Genomic DNA, 19,835 nt, shown 5'->3' with positions numbered 1-19,835 from the left:
TACTGTACAGAGTAACACACTAGTCCACCCTGCCTCTCCACTGACCTACACTCTACTGTACAGAGTAACACACTAGTCCACCCTGCCTCTCCACTGACCTACACTCTACTGTACAGAGTAACACACTAGTCCACCCTGCCTCTCCACTGACCTACACTCTACTGTACAGAGTAACACACTAGTCCACCCTGCCTCTCCACTGACCTACACAGAGTAACACACTACTGTACAGTACAGAGTAACACACTAGTCCACCCTGCCTCTCCACTGACAGAGTAACACACTACACTCTACTGTACAGAGTAACACACTAGTCCACCCTGCCTCTCCACTGACCTACACTCTACTGTACAGAGTAACACACTAGTCCACCCTGCCTCTCCACTGACCTACACTCTACTGTACAGAGTAACACACTAGTCCACCCTACCTCTCCACTGACCTACACTCTACTGTACAGAGTAACACACTAGTCCACCCTACCTCTCCACTGACCTACACTCTACTGTACAGAGTAACACACTAGTCCACCCTACCTCTCCACTGACCTACACTCTACTGTACAGAGTAACACACTAGTCCACCCTACCTCTCCACTGACCTACACTCTACTGTACAGAGTAACACACTAGTCCACCCTGCCTCTCCACTGACCTACACTCTACTGTACAGAGTAACACACTAGTCCACCCTACCTCTCCACTGTACCACCTACACTCTACTGTACAGAGTAACACACTAGTCCACCCTGCCTCTCCACTGACCTACACTCTACTGTACAGAGTAACACACTAGTCCACCCTACCTCTCTACTCCACTACCTACCTCTACTGTACAGAGTAACACACTAGTCCACCCTACCTCTCCACTGACCTACACTCTACTGTACAGAACACACTAGTAACACACTCTACTGTACAGTCCACCCACCCTACCTCTCTCCACTGACCTACACTCTCCACTGTACAGAGTAACACACTAGTCCACCACTACCTCTCCCACTACCTCTCCACCACCCTGCCTCTCCACTGACTGTACAGAGTAACACACTAGTCCACTCTACTGTACAGAGTAACACACTAGTCCACCCTGCCTCTCCACTGACCTACACTCTACTGTACAGAGTAACACACTAGTCCACCCTGCCTCTCCACTGACCTACACTCTACTGTACAGAGTAACACACTAGTCCACCCTGCCTCTCCACTGACCTACACTCTACTGTACAGAGTAACACACTAGTCCACCCTGCCTCTCCACTGACCTACACTCTACTGTACAGAGTAACACACTAGTCCACCCTGACCTCTCCTACTGTACAGAGTAACACACTAGTCCACCCTCTACTGTACAGAGTAACACACTAGTCCACCCTACCTCTCCACTGACCTACACTCTACTGTACAGAGTAACACACTAGTCCACCCTGCCTCTCCACTGACCTACACTCTACTGTACAGAGTAACACACTAGTCCACCCTGCCTCTCCACTGACCTACACTCTACTGTACAGAGTAACACACTAGTCCACCCTACCTCTCCACTGACCTACACTCTACTGTACAGAGTAACACACTAGTCCACCCTACCTCTCCACTGACCTACACTCTACTGTACAGAGTAACACACTAGTCCACCCTGCCTCTCCACTGACACTAACACACTACACCCCTCTACTGTACAGAGTAACACACTAGTCCACCCTGCCTCTCCACTGACCTACACTCTACTGTACAGAGTAACACACTAGTCCACCCTGCCTCTCCACTGACCTACACTCTACTGTACAGAGTAACACACTAGTCCACCCTACCTCTCCACTGACCTACACTCTACTGTACAGAGTAACACACTAGTCCACCCTGACCTACACTCCACTGTACAGAGTAACACACTAGTCCACTCCTCTCTACTGTACAGAGTAACACACTAGTCCACCCTACCTCTCCACTGACCTACACTCTACTGTACAGAGTAACACACTAGTCCACCCTACCTCTCCACTGACCTACACTCTACTGTACAGAGTAACACACTAGTCCACCCTACCTCTCCACTGACAGAGTAACACACTACCACCCTCTACTGTACAGAGTAACACACTAGTCCACCCTACCTCTCCACTACCTACTCTACTGTACAGAGTAACACACTAGTCCACCCTACCTCTCCACTGACTACACTCTACTGTACAGAGTAACACACTAGTCCACCCTGCCTCTCCACTGACCTACACTCTACTGTACAGAGTAACACACTAGTCCACCCTACCTCTCCACTGACCTACACTCTACTGTACAGAGTAACACACTAGTCCACCCTACCTCTCCACTGACCTACACTCTACTGTACAGAGTAACACACTAGTCCACCCTACCTCTCTACTGTACAGAGTAACACACTAGTCCACCCTGCCTCTCTCCACTGACCTACACTCTACTGTACAGAGTAACACACTAGTCCACCCTGCCTCTCCACTGACCTACACTCTACTGTACAGAGTAACACACTAGTCCACCCTGCCTCTCCACTGACCTACACTCTACTGTACAGAGTAACACACCACCCTAGTCCACTGTACAGAGTAACACACTGTCCACCCTCCTCCACTGACCTACACTCTACTGTACAGAGTAACACACTAGTCCACCCTGCCTCTCCACTGACCTACACTCTACTGTACAGAGTAACACACTAGTCCACCCTGCCTCTCCACTGACCTACACTCTACTGTACAGAGTAACACACTAGTCCACCCTGCCTCTCCACTGACCTACACTCTACTGTACAGAGTAACACACTAGTCCACCCTGCCTCTCCACTGACCTACACTCTACTGTACAGAGTAACACACTAGTCCACCCTGCCTCTCCACTGACCTACACTCTACTGTACAGAGTAACACACTAGTCCACCCTACCTCTCTACTGTACAGAGTAACACACTCTCCACTGACCTACACTCTACTGTACAGAGTAACACACTAGTCCACCCTGCGTCTCCACTAACCTACACTCTACTGTACAGAGTAACACACTAGTCCACCCTGCCTCTCCACTGACCTACACTCTACTGTACAGAGTAACACACTAGTCCACCCTACCTCTCCACTGACCTACACTCTACTGTACAGAGTAACACACTAGTCCACCCTACCTCTCCACTAACCTACACTCTACTGTACAGAGTAACACACTAGTCCACCCTACCTCTCCACTGACCTACACTCCACTGTACAGAGTAACACACTAGTCCACCCTACCTCTCCACTAACCTACACTCTACTGTACAGAGTAACACACTAGTCCACCCTGCCTCTCCACTAACCTACACTCTACTGTACAGAGTAACACACTAGTCCACCCTACCTCTCCACTGACCTACACTCCACTGTACAGAGTAACACACTAGTCCACCCTACCTCTCCACTAACCTACACTCTACTGTACAGAGTAACACACTAGTCCACCCTACCTCTCCACTAACCTACACTCTACTGTACAGAGTAACACACTAGTCCACCCTACCTCTCCACTAACCTACACTCTACTGTACAGAGTAACACAATAGTCCACCCTACCTCTCCACTGACCTACACTCTACTGTACAGAGTAACACACTAGTCCACCCTGCGTCTCCACTAACCTACACTCTACTGTACAGAGTAACACACTAGTCCACCCTGCCTCTCCACTGACCTACACTCTACTGTACAGAGTAACACACTAGTCCACCCTACCTCTCCACTGACCTACACTCTACTGTACAGAGTAACACACTAGTCCACCCTACCTCTCCACTAACCTACACTCTACTGTACAGAGTAACACACTAGTCCACCCTACCTCTCCACTGACCTACACTCCACTGTACAGAGTAACACACTAGTCCACCCTACCTCTCCACTAACCTACACTCTACTGTACAGAGTAACACACTAGTCCACCCTGCCTCTCCACTAACCTACACTCTACTGTACAGAGTAACACACTAGTCCACCCTACCTCTCCACTGACCTACACTCCACTGTACAGAGTAACACACTAGTCCACCCTACCTCTCCACTAACCTACACTCTACTGTACAGAGTAACACACTAGTCCACCCTACCTCTCCACTGACCTACACTCCACTGTACAGAGTAACACACTAGTCCACCCTACCTCTCCACTAACCTACACTCTACTGTACAGAGTAACACACTAGTCCACCCTACCTCTCCACTGACCTACACTCTACTGTACAGAGTAACACACTAGTCCACCCTACCTCTCCACTAACCTACACTCTACTGTACAGAGTAACACACTAGTCCACCCTACCTCTCCACTGACCTACACTCCACTGTACAGAGTAACACACTAGTCCACCCTGCCTCTCCACTGACCTACACTCTACTGTACAGAGTAACACACTAGTCCACCCTGCCTCTCCACTGACCTACACTCTACTGTACAGAGTAACACACTAGTCCACCCTACCTCTCCACTGACCTACACTCTACTGTACAGAGTAACACACTAGTCCACCCTACCTCTCCACTAACCTACACTCTACTGTACAGAGTAACACACTAGTCCACCCTGCCTCTCCAGAGTTCGACTGATTATGATTTGACGCCGATAACGATTATTGGAGGACCAAAAAAGCCGATACCAATTCATCTGAAGATTTTTTAATTTTTTATTTGTAATAATGACAATTACAACAATACTGAATGAACACTTATTTTAACTTAATATAAAACATCAATAAAATCGATTTAGCCTCAAATAAATAATGAAACATATTCAATTTGGTTTAAATAATGCAAAAAAAAGTGTTGGAGAAGGTAATATGTGCCATGTAAAATATGTGCCATGTAAAAAAGCTCATGTTTCAGTTCCTTGCTCAACATGAGAACACATGAAAGCTGGTGGTTCCTTTTAACATGAGACTTCAATATTCCAAGGTAAGAGGTTTTAGGTTGTAGTTAATATAGTATTTATAGGACTATTTCTCTCTCTACCATTTGTATTTCATATACATTTGACTATTGGATGTTCTTATAGGCACTATAGTATTGCCAATGTAACCAATGTAACAGTATAGCTTCCGTCCCTCTCCTCGCCCCTACCTGGGCTCGAACCAAGATAAGTTTAATGCTAGCTAGCAATTTAATTGCGTAACAGGCAGGCTACTCGTGGAGTGCAATGGTTAGAGCGTTGGACTAGTTAACTGCGGTTGCAAGATTGGAACCCCTGAGCTGACAAGGGGAAAATCTGTCGTTCTGCCCCTGAACAGGCAGTTAACCCACCGTTCCTAGGCCGTAATTGAAAATAAGAATGTGTTCTTAACTGACTTGCTTGTTAAATAAAAAGGTATAAAACACAGGATTTGTGTCAAATGCCTTGTAGGCTCCTGTACTGTTCTAGAATCGAGGTTCCTCTGCTTCTCCCTGTACCTCATCCTCCTCGGTCAATACTAATTCCATTTTTCTATAGCAGGGAATTCCCTGGCTGCCTCTTGGCAAGGCTTCTGAGATGTGTGTGTGTGTGTGTGTGTGTGTGTGTGTGTGTGTGTGTGTGTGTGTGTGTGTGTGTGTGTGTGTGTGTGTGTGTGTGTGTGTGTGTGTGTGTGTGATGAAGGAGAACACAGTGGTAAAGCAGAGGGAGTTGAGACAGTGTTAACCATTTCAGTCATTTCTATATATTTCAGCTGAGACAAACAGAATCTTTTGAAAACTTCTAACATTCATATTCCATTATATGCAGGACCATTTTGGAGGTCCAGATTTGATGATAGAGTGAAAACTCTGTAATATACGGTTCTACAAAACAATACATTTTCTTAAAGATTGCTTGGTTGATGTTTAATGCATACAAGATGATTCCCACACACTGCTGCTGGTCTGCGTCATCCCGAGCCTCCATGTCACATGGCAGCCATTTTGGGCCGAACAGAAGCCGCTTGAGTGTCCATGCCGACAGACCTGCTATCCAAACTTTATCTGTCCCTGGACAACAGCCGTTTCAGGACACGAAGACATTCACTCTACAGTCAATATTAGATGCACTAAATAAAATCAATAATGATTGTCCACAGAGAGAAATGGCGAGATATGGAGAGGGGTCTGGGGCCGGTTTGGGTCCATATGTAGTCCAGTGATAATGCAAGGAGTCAGTGATTATATCTATCATTTAAATTGGTATCGATATTTCCTAAATACCTTGACCAGAGGTATTCTAGCCGCTCTGTAAATGCACTCAGCACCATGACTATCTGAGAGGCTGATACAGACAGAGTGCAAGGCCTCTCTCTCTCACCCTCTCCACCCAAAATAACTCCTTTACAACAGTGTGTGTGTGTGTGTGTGTGTGTGTGTGTGTCCACCTCAATTGCTTGCTGCAGGTTTGTATTTTCTGTTTGGCAGCTCGTTTACATAAGATTTCATTCAGAGGGGTAATACAGCCGTCTCTAGCCGGCTGGCTCCTCACAGTACTGTGGATCACACACACACACACACACACACACACACACACACACACACACACACACACACACACACACACACACACACACACACACACACACACACACACACACACACACACACACACACACACACACACACACACACACACACACCTCGACGGTGCTCAAATTCAATACAAAAATTCACATTTGAATGGATTTGTTAGAATGATTTATAGATTGAGGCCAGGTAGGGTAATGTTTACAGACAGACAGACATGGCAGTCACAGTACAATACAAGTCTCTGGTCTACACCCTCCCTCCAAAAACACATCCTCTGACACTTTGTCAAACCTAGATTAACTACAAGTTGAATCAAAACAACAACCAATTTAAATTATACTCTGTCATAGAACTTGGCACCTTTCCTTATCACTGTCTGACACCTGGTGTTGGTCCTCCCAGTTAGGCCTTTTTTATCACTGTCTGAGACCTGGGTTGGTCCTCCCAGTTAGGCCTTTCCTTATCACTGTCTGAGACCTGGTGTTGGTCCTCCCAGTTAGGCCTTTCTTTATATCACTCCCAGTTAGTTTCCTGAGAGACCTGGTGTTGGTCCTCCCAGTTAGGCCTTTTCTTATCACTGTCTGAGACCTGGGTTGGTCCTCCCAGTTAGGCCTTTCCTTATCACTGTCTGAGAACTGGTGTTGGTCCTCCCAGTTAGGCCTTTCCTTATCACTGTCTGAGACCTGGGTTGGTCCTCCCAGTTAGGCCTTTCCTTATCACTGTCTGAGACCTGGTGTTTGTCCTCCCAGTTAGGCCTTTCCTTATCACTGTCTGAGACCTGGGTTGGTCCTCCCAGTTAGGCCTTTCCTTATCACTGTCTGAGACCTGGGTTGGTCCTCCCAGTTAGGCCTTTTATTATCACTGTCTGAGACCTGGGGTTTTCCTTCCAGTTAGGCCTTTCCTTATCACTGTCTGAGACCTGGGGTATTTCTCCCAGTTAGGCCTTTCCTTATCACTGTCTGAGACCTGGTGTTGGTCCTCCCAGTTAGGCCTTTCCTTATCACTGTCTGAGACCTGGTGTTGGTCCTCCCAGTTAGGCCTTTCCTTATCACTGTCTGAGACCTGGTGTTGGTCCTCTCAGTTAGGCCTTTCCTTATCACTGTCTGAGACCTGGTGTTGGTCCTCTCAGTTAGGCCTTTCCTTATCACTGTCTGAGACCTGGTGTTGGTACTCCCAGTTAGGCCTTTCCTTATCACTGTCTGAGACCTGGGGTCTTTCTCCAAGTTAGGCCTTTCCTTATCACTGTCTGAGACCTGGTGTTGGTCCTCCCAGTTAGGCCTTTCCTTATCACTGTCTGAGACCTGGGTTGGTCCTCCCAGTTAGGCCTTTCCTTATCACTGTCTGAGACCTGGGTTGGTACTCCCAGTTAGGCCTTTCCTTATCACTGTCTGAGACTTGGGTTGGTCCTCCCAGTTAAGCCTTTCCTTATCACTGTCTGAGACCTGGGGTTTTCCTCCCAGTTAAGCCTTTCCTTATCACTGTCTGAGACCTGGGGTTTTCCTCCCAGTTAAGCCTTTCCTTATCACTGTCTGAGACGTGGGGTTGGTCCTCCCAGTTAGGCCTTTCCTTATCACTGTCTGAGACGTGGGGTTGGTCCTCCCAGTTAGGCCTTTCCTTATCAGTTCTCAGTAGGAGGAAGTTCACATGCAGGGAGAAAGGTCCTTGTTTGTTGAAATACAAACCATTAAGTCTGCCATGTGCTTCAGTATCTCACTACTTTATTGGAAAAGGAAAACCTAGAAAATAACCCTTTATGAAATGTCTCTGTTTTAGGAGCGTGTGTCTTGTTTTGAAAGCTTCAAGGAGAGACTTCCTGTGACTGAGTGTTGGTCTTTCCAGTAAAGGGTTGTATCTCAGCCCTGCTCTGGTGACGGAAACACACACAACCCTGAACACATGCACCCAAGAAACAAGTTCACAGACTAGGACACACCCTGACAGAGTCATTGTTCTACTGAAATTAACTTTAGTGCAGCACAATGGGCAGAAACATTGATTCAGCCTGCGACAAATGACTGGTATCACTGCAACACATTGTTTTGTACACAACTACAGAGTCAGACTGCCTCCTGGTACACACACAAACACACAACATAAAGCACAATGTTTACTACGTCAGGCAAGACAACGCATGAGCATCATCAACACAGATAGGAGAGTGAGAGATGAAGGGATGGTGTTAGCAGGACAGGGAATAGAGTGGTAATTACCACACTTTAGTCTTGTTGATTATAGTTCACAGCTTCTTCATGTTAATCATTTACCAGGGGAGGACTGAGATTATCACTGAGCTGGAGACACACACACACACACACACACACACACACACACACACACACACACACACACACACACACGAGAGATAGGAAAGAGAAACAAGTCTACTAGTGTAATCATAACTCCCCTGATTAGGTCCAATTACACTGTCAGCTTTCCATTCAGTGTCTACAGTACAGTACATGAACCCAGGTACCTGATGAATATTACAGACACTGTCAGCTTTCCATTCAGTGTCTACAGTACAGTACATGAACCCAGGTACATTATAAATATTACAGACACTGTCAGCTTTCCATTCAGTGTCTACAGTACAGTACATGAACCCAGGTACCTGATGAATATTACAGACACTGTCAGCTTTCCATTCAGTGTCTACAGTACAGTACATGAACCCAGGTACATTATAAATATTACAGACACGGTCAGCTTTCCATTCAGTGTCTACAGTACATGAACCCAGGTACATTATAAATATTACAGACACTGTCAGCTTTCCATTCAGTGTCTACAGTACAGTACATGAACCCAGGTACATTATAAATATTACAGACACGGTCAGCTTTCCATTCACTGTCTACAGTACAGTACATGAACCCAGGTACATTATAAATATTACACAGACTGTCATTTACATTACATTACATTTAAGTCATTTAGCAGACGCTCTTATCCAGAGCGACTTACAAATTGGTGCATTCACCTTATGACATCCAGTAGAGCAGTCACTTTACAATAGTGCATCTAAATCTTAAAGGGGGGGGGGGTGAGAAGGATTACTTATCCTATCCTAGGTATTCCTTAAAGAGGTGGGGTACTCTTCCTTCATTCAGCTTTCCATTCAGTGTCTACAGTACATGAACACAGGTACATGATGAATATTACACAGACTGTCAGCTTTCCATTCAGTGTCTACAGTACAGTACATGAACCCAGGTACCTGATGAAAATTACACAGAGGAGCTGTAAAATAATCAAATGCATTTTCAATAAAGAAACAAACATAAATACTAATGTAATACCTTCTACTGCAGAGAGAGACAGGTGAGCTGGTACTCCTTACATATACAATAAGTGTCCCAAACTTGTTGAGGGAAAATAATCCTCAACAAACTGTGAATTATAATTAAATGGACATCTTCATAGAGGTTGATACATTTTTCATAAGGGAAGGGATAATCAAGTCTGAAATTTCAAACCACAAATACACTACTAGTTTTAAATGTAAGCTGTCACCCCTGGAGGACAGAGGGGGGGGGGGGGTGTAAAGGAGGAGGACTGAAGGTTGTTAGCGTGTGTAAAGGAGGAGGACTGAAGGTTGTTAGTGTGTGTAAAGGAGGAGGACTGAAGGTTGTTAGTGTGTGTAAAGGAGGAGGACTGAAGGTTGTTAGCGTGTGTAAAGGAGGAGGACTGAAGGTTGTTAGTGTGTGTAAAGGAGGAGGACTGAAGGTTGTTAGTGTGTGTAAAGGAGGAGGACTGAAGGTTGTTAGCGTGTGTAAAGGAGGAGAGGGTGAGCGAACCGAGAACAGAGGATAAAGGAGCAGATACTCCATATCGCTGTCTCTGTTTGGTGTATGAAAACCAAAATGGCAGAACTAAGCATGTGGCAGAACGAGTAGAGGCCAGACCTATGTACAGACATGCATGGTCACCTACGTGGTAAACTAGTTTGGAGCCACAGATTCTTCAAGGTAAACCAAAACCCATGAGTGGAGTCTAAATCCACAGCAGAGAACTAGCCCCAGCCTGCTACACACTGGGACAGAAGGCTGCATACTATACTGTAGCTACGCACTCACCACTAAATTAACTTTGGTTTTTAACTGTCGTTTTATTTCACCTTAATTTAAACCAGGAAGTACCACACAGATGGAGAATGTGGAGTCCTGGTCAATGAGACAGCTCCTGTAGAAAACAATCATTCAGGATATAAAATGACAACAAAACAAATCTACATGTCTAACTCTCCTGCTGTAAATCTTTGATTTAGACTAGAGCCAGATACACTTCAATAACTTTAATCACTTATTTAATCACTTTTTTAATAACGTTCAATTACTAAGCAATTACTATTATTGCATATAAATGTGTGTAATGCTTAAAATGACACATTTATAATTGTCAAAATACTCATTTATTAGTAAGACATACTATGTAAATGAGTTTATTAATATATATTAATGAGCGTTTTATAAAGTGCTAGCGAAGAGTCTGCTAGCTAATTGTGCAGCAGTAATACATTACAGCAGCCAGGCTATAGTCTTTGTTCTAGGCATTTTAACTAGATGGCTGACTTTATAAACCCCTGTTCACACATCACTGCTTCTACTTCATTAAAACTATAAATCTGGATTTCTATGGGAAAAGGTGACAAGCCAGGGTCCTAAATCATCTATATTAACAGCAGCCTGCTGTGTGTTGTGACTGTAGGAGCCTGGTGTTAATGTTAAATGTCAGCTGTCGCCCCTCTCGGTCCTCCACTAGACCCTCACTGCAGTAGGATGACGCCACTAGACACTGATATCAGGTCAGTTTTGTTGTTCAGCCTTAATGGTTAAGGATCGGGTTTGGGGAGGGTGAGCTGATCCTAGATATGTAGTTAAGAGAGCACTGTGGTGTGGTATATTGCAGAGACAGAGGTAGATTGAGGCAGTGGTCGCTTGACCAGGTTTATGGGCCTTGGGACAGCCTATAGCTTCTCAACAGCAGCTCAGGGAAAATGGCTGAACCTAAACTAATCACACAGCCAATATCCTGCTCTGGACAGAGAGAGAGAGGAGAGGGCAGGGGATAGAAGGATGAGGGAGAAGAGGGAGGTGCAGGAGAGTGGGCATGAGAGCAACAACACACACACTCTGGCCCCTGGGGACCCTGTCCTGGGTGCAGTATCACAGACACACTGATGGGTTTCTGATTGGGTGGTGGTGCAGCAGAAAGTGTTTTCCTTGCCACAGAGTGTGACCCTTCCAGCTTCCCCTGAGAGGTGCAGCGGTGTTTCCCAAGCAATTTTAGGTGGTTCACAATTCCAGGGCCCCGTTCCAAATAGTTATATAACTCTTCCTTCATTCCTTGAGGAATTTATATTTAATTGGTGAAAACAGTAGGATGGCAACCATACGTTCAGTCATCCAATCACATACATGCAGGTCAGATTTCCTCAGGGAACGGAGGAAGTATGCATTTCTTAACATTTGGACCACGTTAAAATATTTACTTTAGGTTTAAGGGATACTTTGGGATTTTGGCAATGAGGCCTAGGTTTGGGCGGTATCCAGATTTTCATATCATCATTGCGTCCTTCTCTCATCCAGGGATTTACGCTATTACCGGCTAATTACACAAGGGGGTGCCACAAAAGGGAAAAAAGCCCATTGGGTGTCTATTACCAGAATACTGACAAAATTAGCACAAGTAATAGCTCATTTCCATGGAAGCTGTTAGCTAAATATATGCAAAGACAGGCAATCCAGCTCATCAGGATATACATATATTGGTAAGCGCTAACAAATATAATTGTTGGTGAGTTTGGACATTTACAAGCGAATGATGCCCCGTCTCCTCCTTAATTCAGCCACTTACTTAGATAACTATCAAGTTCAACTTAGGGGTTGTGTTTTCTGCGTTTTTCACAAAAGCAAAAAGATCAAATGCATAAAATAATATCTTGCAGCATTTTATGAACGCAGATCTAAAATGATTCTTATTCTAATTGCATTCCTCCACTCGGATGGGAATTCACAAACAGGCATCCGGTAGCCTACTTTCTGGTCAAATGCAAGATTAACTTTAAACAAAACATGACCAAATGTTGCTGGCTACATTCTTTCTATGATAAACATTAGAAATGTGATGGCCATGAATTGTAAAAAAAAAAAAAATCACTTTTTCATTGTAAGCTCATTTCCTTGTGTGGCTGCCAGGCGAGTAGCGTTGCACTCCTGACAAATGTGTTGCACCAATACATTTTGTTGCGAAGGAAAACAATACTTGCTCGCCCCTGATCACTCTTTTGAAGCAGAAAAACACTTGACTTTCAATATAAAACACAACGCCTGTCAATAGACAACTGGACACACCTGCTCCCGCTTTCTCCTGTTGTGCTGTTAACAAACACCTGACTGGCTCAACTGTTCTGGTGAACTACGGTAACCTTTATAATGGGAAATAGTGAAGAACGGTGAAATGAAGAAAGCAATCTGCTTTATCAGCTACAAACACATTTATTGAAAAACTTAAAAGAAATAGTTACAACTGTATTTTTAAAAACTATTTCCAAATCCCCCAGTACATTGTATACCGCCCAACCTAATGAGGCCCTTTATCTACTTCCCCAGAGTCAGATGAACTCCTGGATACCATTTATATCTCCATGTGCAGTTTGAATGAAGTTGATAACTAGCGTTAGTTTCACAAGCCAATGCTGAAATGATCTCCAACCTCCTTAATACTGGAGGCAGATACATTATAAATTGTACAAATTCTGAAGTATCCCTTTCAGGCCAATCAGATCAGTGATTGATGAACACAGCCCTGTATGTTGCTGGGGCCCCTACCTACCTGTCTGGCCGGACAGTCGGTTAGTAAGATATAGGACACCCAGAGGTAGTAAAGCTTCCACAGCTCTAGTCTTCAATTAGCTGCTTGGTAACACCTGGATCTGCAGGTGAACCTCTCTCTGCCTGAGGACTGTCCCCAATCAACTCATTACACACACACACACACACTATACAAAACCACATAGCACGCTCCCATTACCAACTAAACACTTACACATGGCGGTGGTTTGGAGTCAAACACACCTGTCAGCAGAATAGTTCAGTATCTAGGACCCTGTTTGAATGCTTCCTACATATAAATCACTACCACAACATGGCTAGACAAGTGAACGCAAGGATTTCCACTACAGAACTAACACAGTCATGCCAGAACCGTGATCATTACCTCAACTAACACAGTCACGTCAGAGCAGTGATCATTACCTCAACTAACACAGTCACGTCAGAGCAGTGATCATTACCTCAACTAACACAGTCACGTCAGAGCAGTGATCATTACCTCAACTAACACAGTCACGCCAGAGCAGTGATCATTACCTCAACTAACACAGTCACGCCAGAGCAGTGATCATTACCTCAACTAACACAGTCACGCCAGAGCAGTGATCATTACCTCAACTAACACAGTCACGCCAGAGCAGTGATCATTACCTCAACTAACACAGTCACGTCAGAGCAGTGATCATTACCTCAACTAACACAGTCACGTCAGAGCAGTGATCATTACCTCAACTAACACAGTCACGTCAGAGCAGTGATCATTACCTCAACTAAACACAGTCACGCCAGAGCAGTGATCATTACCTCAACTAAACACAGTCACGCCAGAGCAGTGATCATTACCTCAACTAACACAGTCACGCCAGAGCAGTGATCATTACCTCAACTAACACAGTCACGCCAGAGCAGTGATCATTACCTCAACTAACACAGTCACGTCAGAGCAGTGATCATTACCTCAACTAACACAGTCACGTCAGAGCAGTGATCATTACCTCAACTAACACAGTCACGTCAGAGCAGTGATCATTACCTCAACTAACACAGTCACGTCAGAGCAGTGATCATTACCTCAACTAACACAGTCACGTCAGAGCAGTGATCATTACCTCAACTAACACAGTCACGTCAGAGCAGTGATCATTACCTCAACTAACACAGTCACGTCAGAGCAGTGATCATTACCTCAACTAACACAGTCACGTCAGAGCAGTGATCATTACCTCAACTAAACACAGTCATGTCAGAGCAGAGTCACGTCAGAGCAGTGATCATTACCTCAACTAACACAGTCACGTCAGAGCAGTGATCATTACCTCAACTAACACAGTCACGTCAGAGCAGTGATCATTAGCTCAACTAACACAGTCACGTCAGAGCAGTGATCATTACCTCAACTAACACAGTCACGTCAGAGCAGTGATCATTACCTCAACTAAACACAGTCATGTCAGAGCAGTGATCATTACCTCAACTAACACAGTCACGTCAGAGCAGTGATCATTACCTCAACTAACACAGTCACGTCAGAGCAGTGATCATTACCTCAACTAACACAGTCACGTCAGAGCAGTGATCATTACCTCAACTAAACACAGTCATGTCAGAGCAGTGATCATTACCTCCATGAAGGAAGGAGGGAAGAATACATCTGTAAAGTATTCATTCAAACTAGGTCTATTGCTTTTCCTCTTTAAAAAGAAAAGTGCTGCACACTCTAGGAGCTCAGATGTAGTCATTTATTACCAATGTTTCAACAGCCAAGCTGTCTTCACCAGGGTATGATGAAGACTAGTGGTGGGTTATGCATTAGTAAAGGACTGGGTAATGTGTGTGTGTTAGAGAAGCTGTCTTCACCAGGGTATGATGAAGACTAGTGGTGGGTTATGCATTAGTAAAGGACTGGGTAATGTGGGTGTGTTAGAGAAGCTGTCAGCACCAAGGTATGATGTGGTGGTGGGTTATGCATTAGTAAAGGACTGGGTAATGTGGGCGTGTTGGAGAAGCTGTCTTCACCAGGGTATGATGAAGACTAGTGGTGGGTTATGCATTAGTAAAGGACTGGGTAATGTGTGTGTGTTAGAGAAGCTGTCTTCACCAGGGTATGATGTGGTGGTGGGTTATGCATTAGTAAAGGACTGGGTAATGTGGGCGTGTTGGAGAAGCTGTCTTCACCAGGGTATGATGAAGACTAGTGGTGGGTTATGCATTAGTAAAGGACTGGGTAATGTGTGTGTGTTAGAGAAGCTGTCTTCACCAGGGTATGATGTGGTGGTGGGTTATGCATTAGTAAAGGACTGGGTAATGTGGGCGTGTTGGAGAAGCTGTCTTCACCAGGGTATGATGAAGACTAGTGGTGGGTTATGCATTAGTAAAGGACTGGGTAAAGTGGGTGTGTTGGAGAAGCTGTCAGCACCAGGGTATGATGAAGAATAGTGGTGGGTTATGCATTAGTAAAGGACTGGGTAATGTGGGTGTGTTAGAGAAGCTGTCTTCACCAGGGTATGATGAAGACTAGTGGTGGGTTATGCATTAGTAAAGGACTGGGTAATGTGTGTGTGTTGGAGAAGCTGTCTTCACCAGGGTATGATGAAGACTAGTGGTGGGTTATGCATTAGTAAAGGACTGGGTAATGTGGGTGTGTTGGAGAAGCTGTCTTCACCAGGGTATGATGAAGACTAGTGGTGGTTATGCATTAGTAAAGGACTGGGTAATGTGGGTGTGTTAGAGAAGCTGTCAGCACCAGGGTATGATGAAGACTAGTGGTGGGTTATGCATTAGTAAAGGACTGGGTAATGTGGGTGTGTTAGAGAAGCTGTCTTCACCAGGGTATGATGAAGACTAGTGGTGGGTTATGCATTAGTAAAGGACTGGGTAATGTGGGTGTGTTAGAGAAGCTGTCTTCACCAGGGTATGATGAAGACTAGTGGTGGGTTATGCATTAGTAAAGGACTGGGTAATGTGGGTGTGTTAGAGAAGCTGTCTTCACCAGGGTATGATGAAGACTAGTGGTGGGTTATGCATTAGTAAAGGACTGGGTAATGTGGGTGTGTTAGAGAAGCTGTCTTCACCAGGGTATGATGAAGACTAGTGGTGGGTTATGCATTAGTAAAGGACTGGGTAATGTGGGTGTGTTAGAGAAGCTGTCTTCACCAGGGTATGATGAAGACTAGTGGTGGGTTATGCATTAGTAAAGGACTGGGTAATGTGGGTGTGTTAGAGAAGCTGTCTTCACCAGGGTATGATGAAGACTAGTGGTGGGTTATGCATTAGTAAAGGACTGGGTAATGTGGGTGTGTTAGAGAAGCTGTCAGCACCAGGGTATGATGAAGACTAGTGGTGGGTTATGCATTAGTAAAGGACTGGGTAATGTGGGTGTGTTGGAGAAGCTGTCGTCACCAGGGTATGATGAAGACTAGTGGTGGGTTATGCATTAGTAAAGGACTGGGTAATGTGGGTGTGTTAGAGAAGCTGTCAGCACCAGGGTATGATGAAGACTAGTGGTGGGTTATGCATTAGTAAAGGACTGGGTAATGTGTGTGTGTTGGAGAAGCTGTCTTCACCAGGGTATGATGAAGACTAGTGGTGGGTTATGCATTAGTAAAGGACTGGGTAATGTGGGTGTGTTAGAGAAGCTGTCTTCACCAGGGTATGATGAAGACTAGTGGTGGGTTATGCATTAGTAAAGGACTGGGTAATGTGGGTGTGTTAGAGAAGCTGTCTTCACCAGGGTATGATGAAGACTAGTGGTGGGTTATGCATTAGTAAAGGACTGGGTAATGTGGGTGTGTTAGAGAAGCTGTCTTCACCAGGGTATGATGAAGACTAGTGGTGGGTTATGCATTAGTAAAGGACTGGGTAATGTGGGTGTGTTGGAGAAGCTGTCTTCACCAGGGTATGATGAAGACTAGTGGTGGGTTATGCATTAGTAAAGGACTGGGTAATGTGGGTGTGTTGGAGAAGCTGTCAGCACCAGGGTATGATGAAGACTAGTGGTGGGGTTATGCATTAGTAAAGGACTGGGTAATGTGTGTGTGTTAGAGAAGCTGTCTTCACCAGGGTATGATGAAGACTAGTGGTGGGTTATGCATTAGTAAAGGACTGGGTAATGTGGGTGTGTTAGAGAAGCTGTCTTCACCAGGGTATGATGAAGACTAGTGGTGGGTTATGCATTAGTAAAGGACCAGGGTATGATGAAGACTAGTGGTGGGTTATGCATTAGTAAAGGACTGGGTAATGTGTGTGTGTTGGAGAAGCTGTCTTCACCAGGGTATGATGAAGACTAGTGGTGGGTTATGCATTAGTAAAGGACTGGGTAATGTGTGTGTGTTGGAGAAGCTGTCTTCACCAGGGTATGATGAAGACTAGTGGTGGGTTATGCATTAGTAAAGGACTGGGTAATGTGGGTGTGTTGATGAGAAGCTGTCTTCACCAGGGTATGATGAAGACTAGTGGTGGGTTATGCATTAGTAAAGGACTGGGTAATGTGGGTGTGTTGGAGAAGCTGTCTTCACCAGGGTATGATGAAGACTAGTGGTGGGTTATGCATTAGTAAAGGACTGGGTAATGTGGGTGTGTTGGAGAAGCTGTCTTCACCAGGGTATGATGAAGACTAGTGGTGGGTTATGCATTAGTAAAGGACTGGGTAATGTGGGTGTGTTGGAGAAGCTGTCTTCACCAGGGTATGATGAAGATTAGTGGTGGGTTATGCCTGGGTAGGGGTATGATGAAGACTAGTGGTGGGTTATGCATTAGTAAAGGACTGGGTAATGTGGGTGTGTTGGAGAAGCTGTCTTCACCAGGGTATGATGAAGACTAGTGGTGGTTATGCATTAGTAAAGGACTGGGTAATGTGGGTGTGTTGGAGAAGCTGTCGTCACCAGGGTATGATGAAGACTAGTGGTGGGTTATGCATTAGTAAAGGACTGGGTAATGTGGGTGTGTTGGAGAAGCTGTCAGCACAACTTGACTCATGCCTGTAGAGCTGCATGGGCAGCCATCACCGTTTGAAAGGTTAGTTCTTGCATAACCGTGCAGGTGAGCATGTCAATACAGGTAAAAGCAGGGTTGGAGGTTTAACATGAATGTAGGAAGGAGAAGTCCTGACTCCTGTTATAGTTAAACCTATCACACCGTTCAGTTAGGGCACCACAGGGTTGGAGGTTTGACATTAATGTAGGAAGGAGAAGTCCTGACTCCTGTTATAGTTAAACCTATCACACAGTTCAGTTAGGGCACCACAGGGTTGGATGTTTGACATTAATGTAGGAAGGAGAAGTCCTGACTCCTGTTATAGTTAGACCTATCACACAGTTCAGTTAGGGCACCACGGGGTTGGAGGTTGAACGTTGCCCAATCTCAATGTGCTTCGAGTTCACTCAGTGGACTAATATGCATAAACACTATGGTGTTGTCCTGTCTGTGCAGTAGGCTAATGCAAAAGGACGTGGGCTACTCATGCAGAAACGTGAGATAATGGGAAAGTAAAGTTCATGGACTTGTTCCAAATGAACAATCCCTAAACTATTCTCTCCAGCTTCAGAGCAGCGGGGAAGATTCCCTGGTTGTTCAAGAAACACTTAACTCACCTAGTGTTGGTGGAGTTCCAGTAGACGACGTGTCTCTTGGCCGACGCTGCGCACGCGATGTTGAGCAGGAAAACAGTAGTTCTCCAAACCGTGACAGCTCCCGGACTCCAACCGCACGTCATCACGGTTAACGGGCGAGGCAGGCGACCCACTGAAAGACAGCACGAGGGGACCGGGGTGGAAGTGGTTGGTTGAAATAATTCCGTGGCAGGTAGACTAGTGGCCACGATTAACGCGGAGTAGAATCACCTTTATTGACGCAATATTCCCGTTCCTACGTTCTCAAACTAATTCACCAAAATACCTTCCTTTCGGGGTACATCCTATGTGCAAACCGTTGTTGCATGGTGAATCATGTCAAACGATGGAGAGACTCCTCAAAAGCTGAACACAAGAAAGTCAGATAGTTTGGTAAAGTTGCTGCCTGATACTGAAAAGGATAGCCTCCTTTATTCTGCTGCAGCACAACTTATTTCCTTATGTCAAAAATACACTTTTAAAAGTACACTAACTTAAAGAGTATATGCCTAAAGTTAACTTGCAAGTTGTTGATAATCACCTGCTGAACTATGAGTATGCTAGGTTAAAATAGCAGCGTTTTCCGAATTAGAGTTGATAGGTGTCAATGGGTCCTGTCTGGAGCGCTGTGATTTGGGTTGGGAGGAGCACCGGCGAGAGGGCCATGGGCGAGGGAGGGATCCAGGAAACTTTAAACCAATCAGTGGAACGCATGGGCGGTGTCAACATTCCATAGTGTTTTAGAGGTGTGAGGTGCGCCGACTTGTGTGAGATGAGGGTGTGGTGCATCAAATGTCTTCCTCTCCTCTTCTTCCCTTAAGAGTATGGACAGCAGAAGGCAAAGAAAGTTTAAAATGATGCTGAAGTTTTATTAAAATA

General features: G+C 45.1%; 1 protein-coding gene across 3 annotated transcripts in view; it reads right to left on the bottom strand.

The window, feature by feature from the left end:
- LOC123998233 (ephrin-A4-like) overlaps window positions 1-19,572 on the bottom strand; it is a 128,386-nt gene extending 108,814 nt beyond the window's left edge. For 2 of the 3 annotated variants that reach the window (XM_046303266.1, XM_046303269.1), the window contains exon 1: window positions 18,939-19,572. In XM_046303266.1, the coding sequence (XP_046159222.1) occupies window positions 18,939-19,060 (122 nt within the window). In that variant the 5' untranslated portion in view covers window positions 19,061-19,572. The remainder of the gene's footprint in view (window positions 1-18,938) is intronic. The other variant, XM_046303268.1, reaches the window with a different exon arrangement.
- Between the last annotated feature and the right edge of the window lie 263 nt (window positions 19,573-19,835).

The sequence above is a fragment of the Oncorhynchus gorbuscha genome, linkage group LG15 (genome assembly GCF_021184085.1).
Source record: "Oncorhynchus gorbuscha isolate QuinsamMale2020 ecotype Even-year linkage group LG15, OgorEven_v1.0, whole genome shotgun sequence".
Classification (NCBI taxonomy): Eukaryota; Metazoa; Chordata; class Actinopteri; order Salmoniformes; family Salmonidae; genus Oncorhynchus; species Oncorhynchus gorbuscha.
This window is presented reverse-complemented; position numbering and strand designations above follow the sequence as displayed.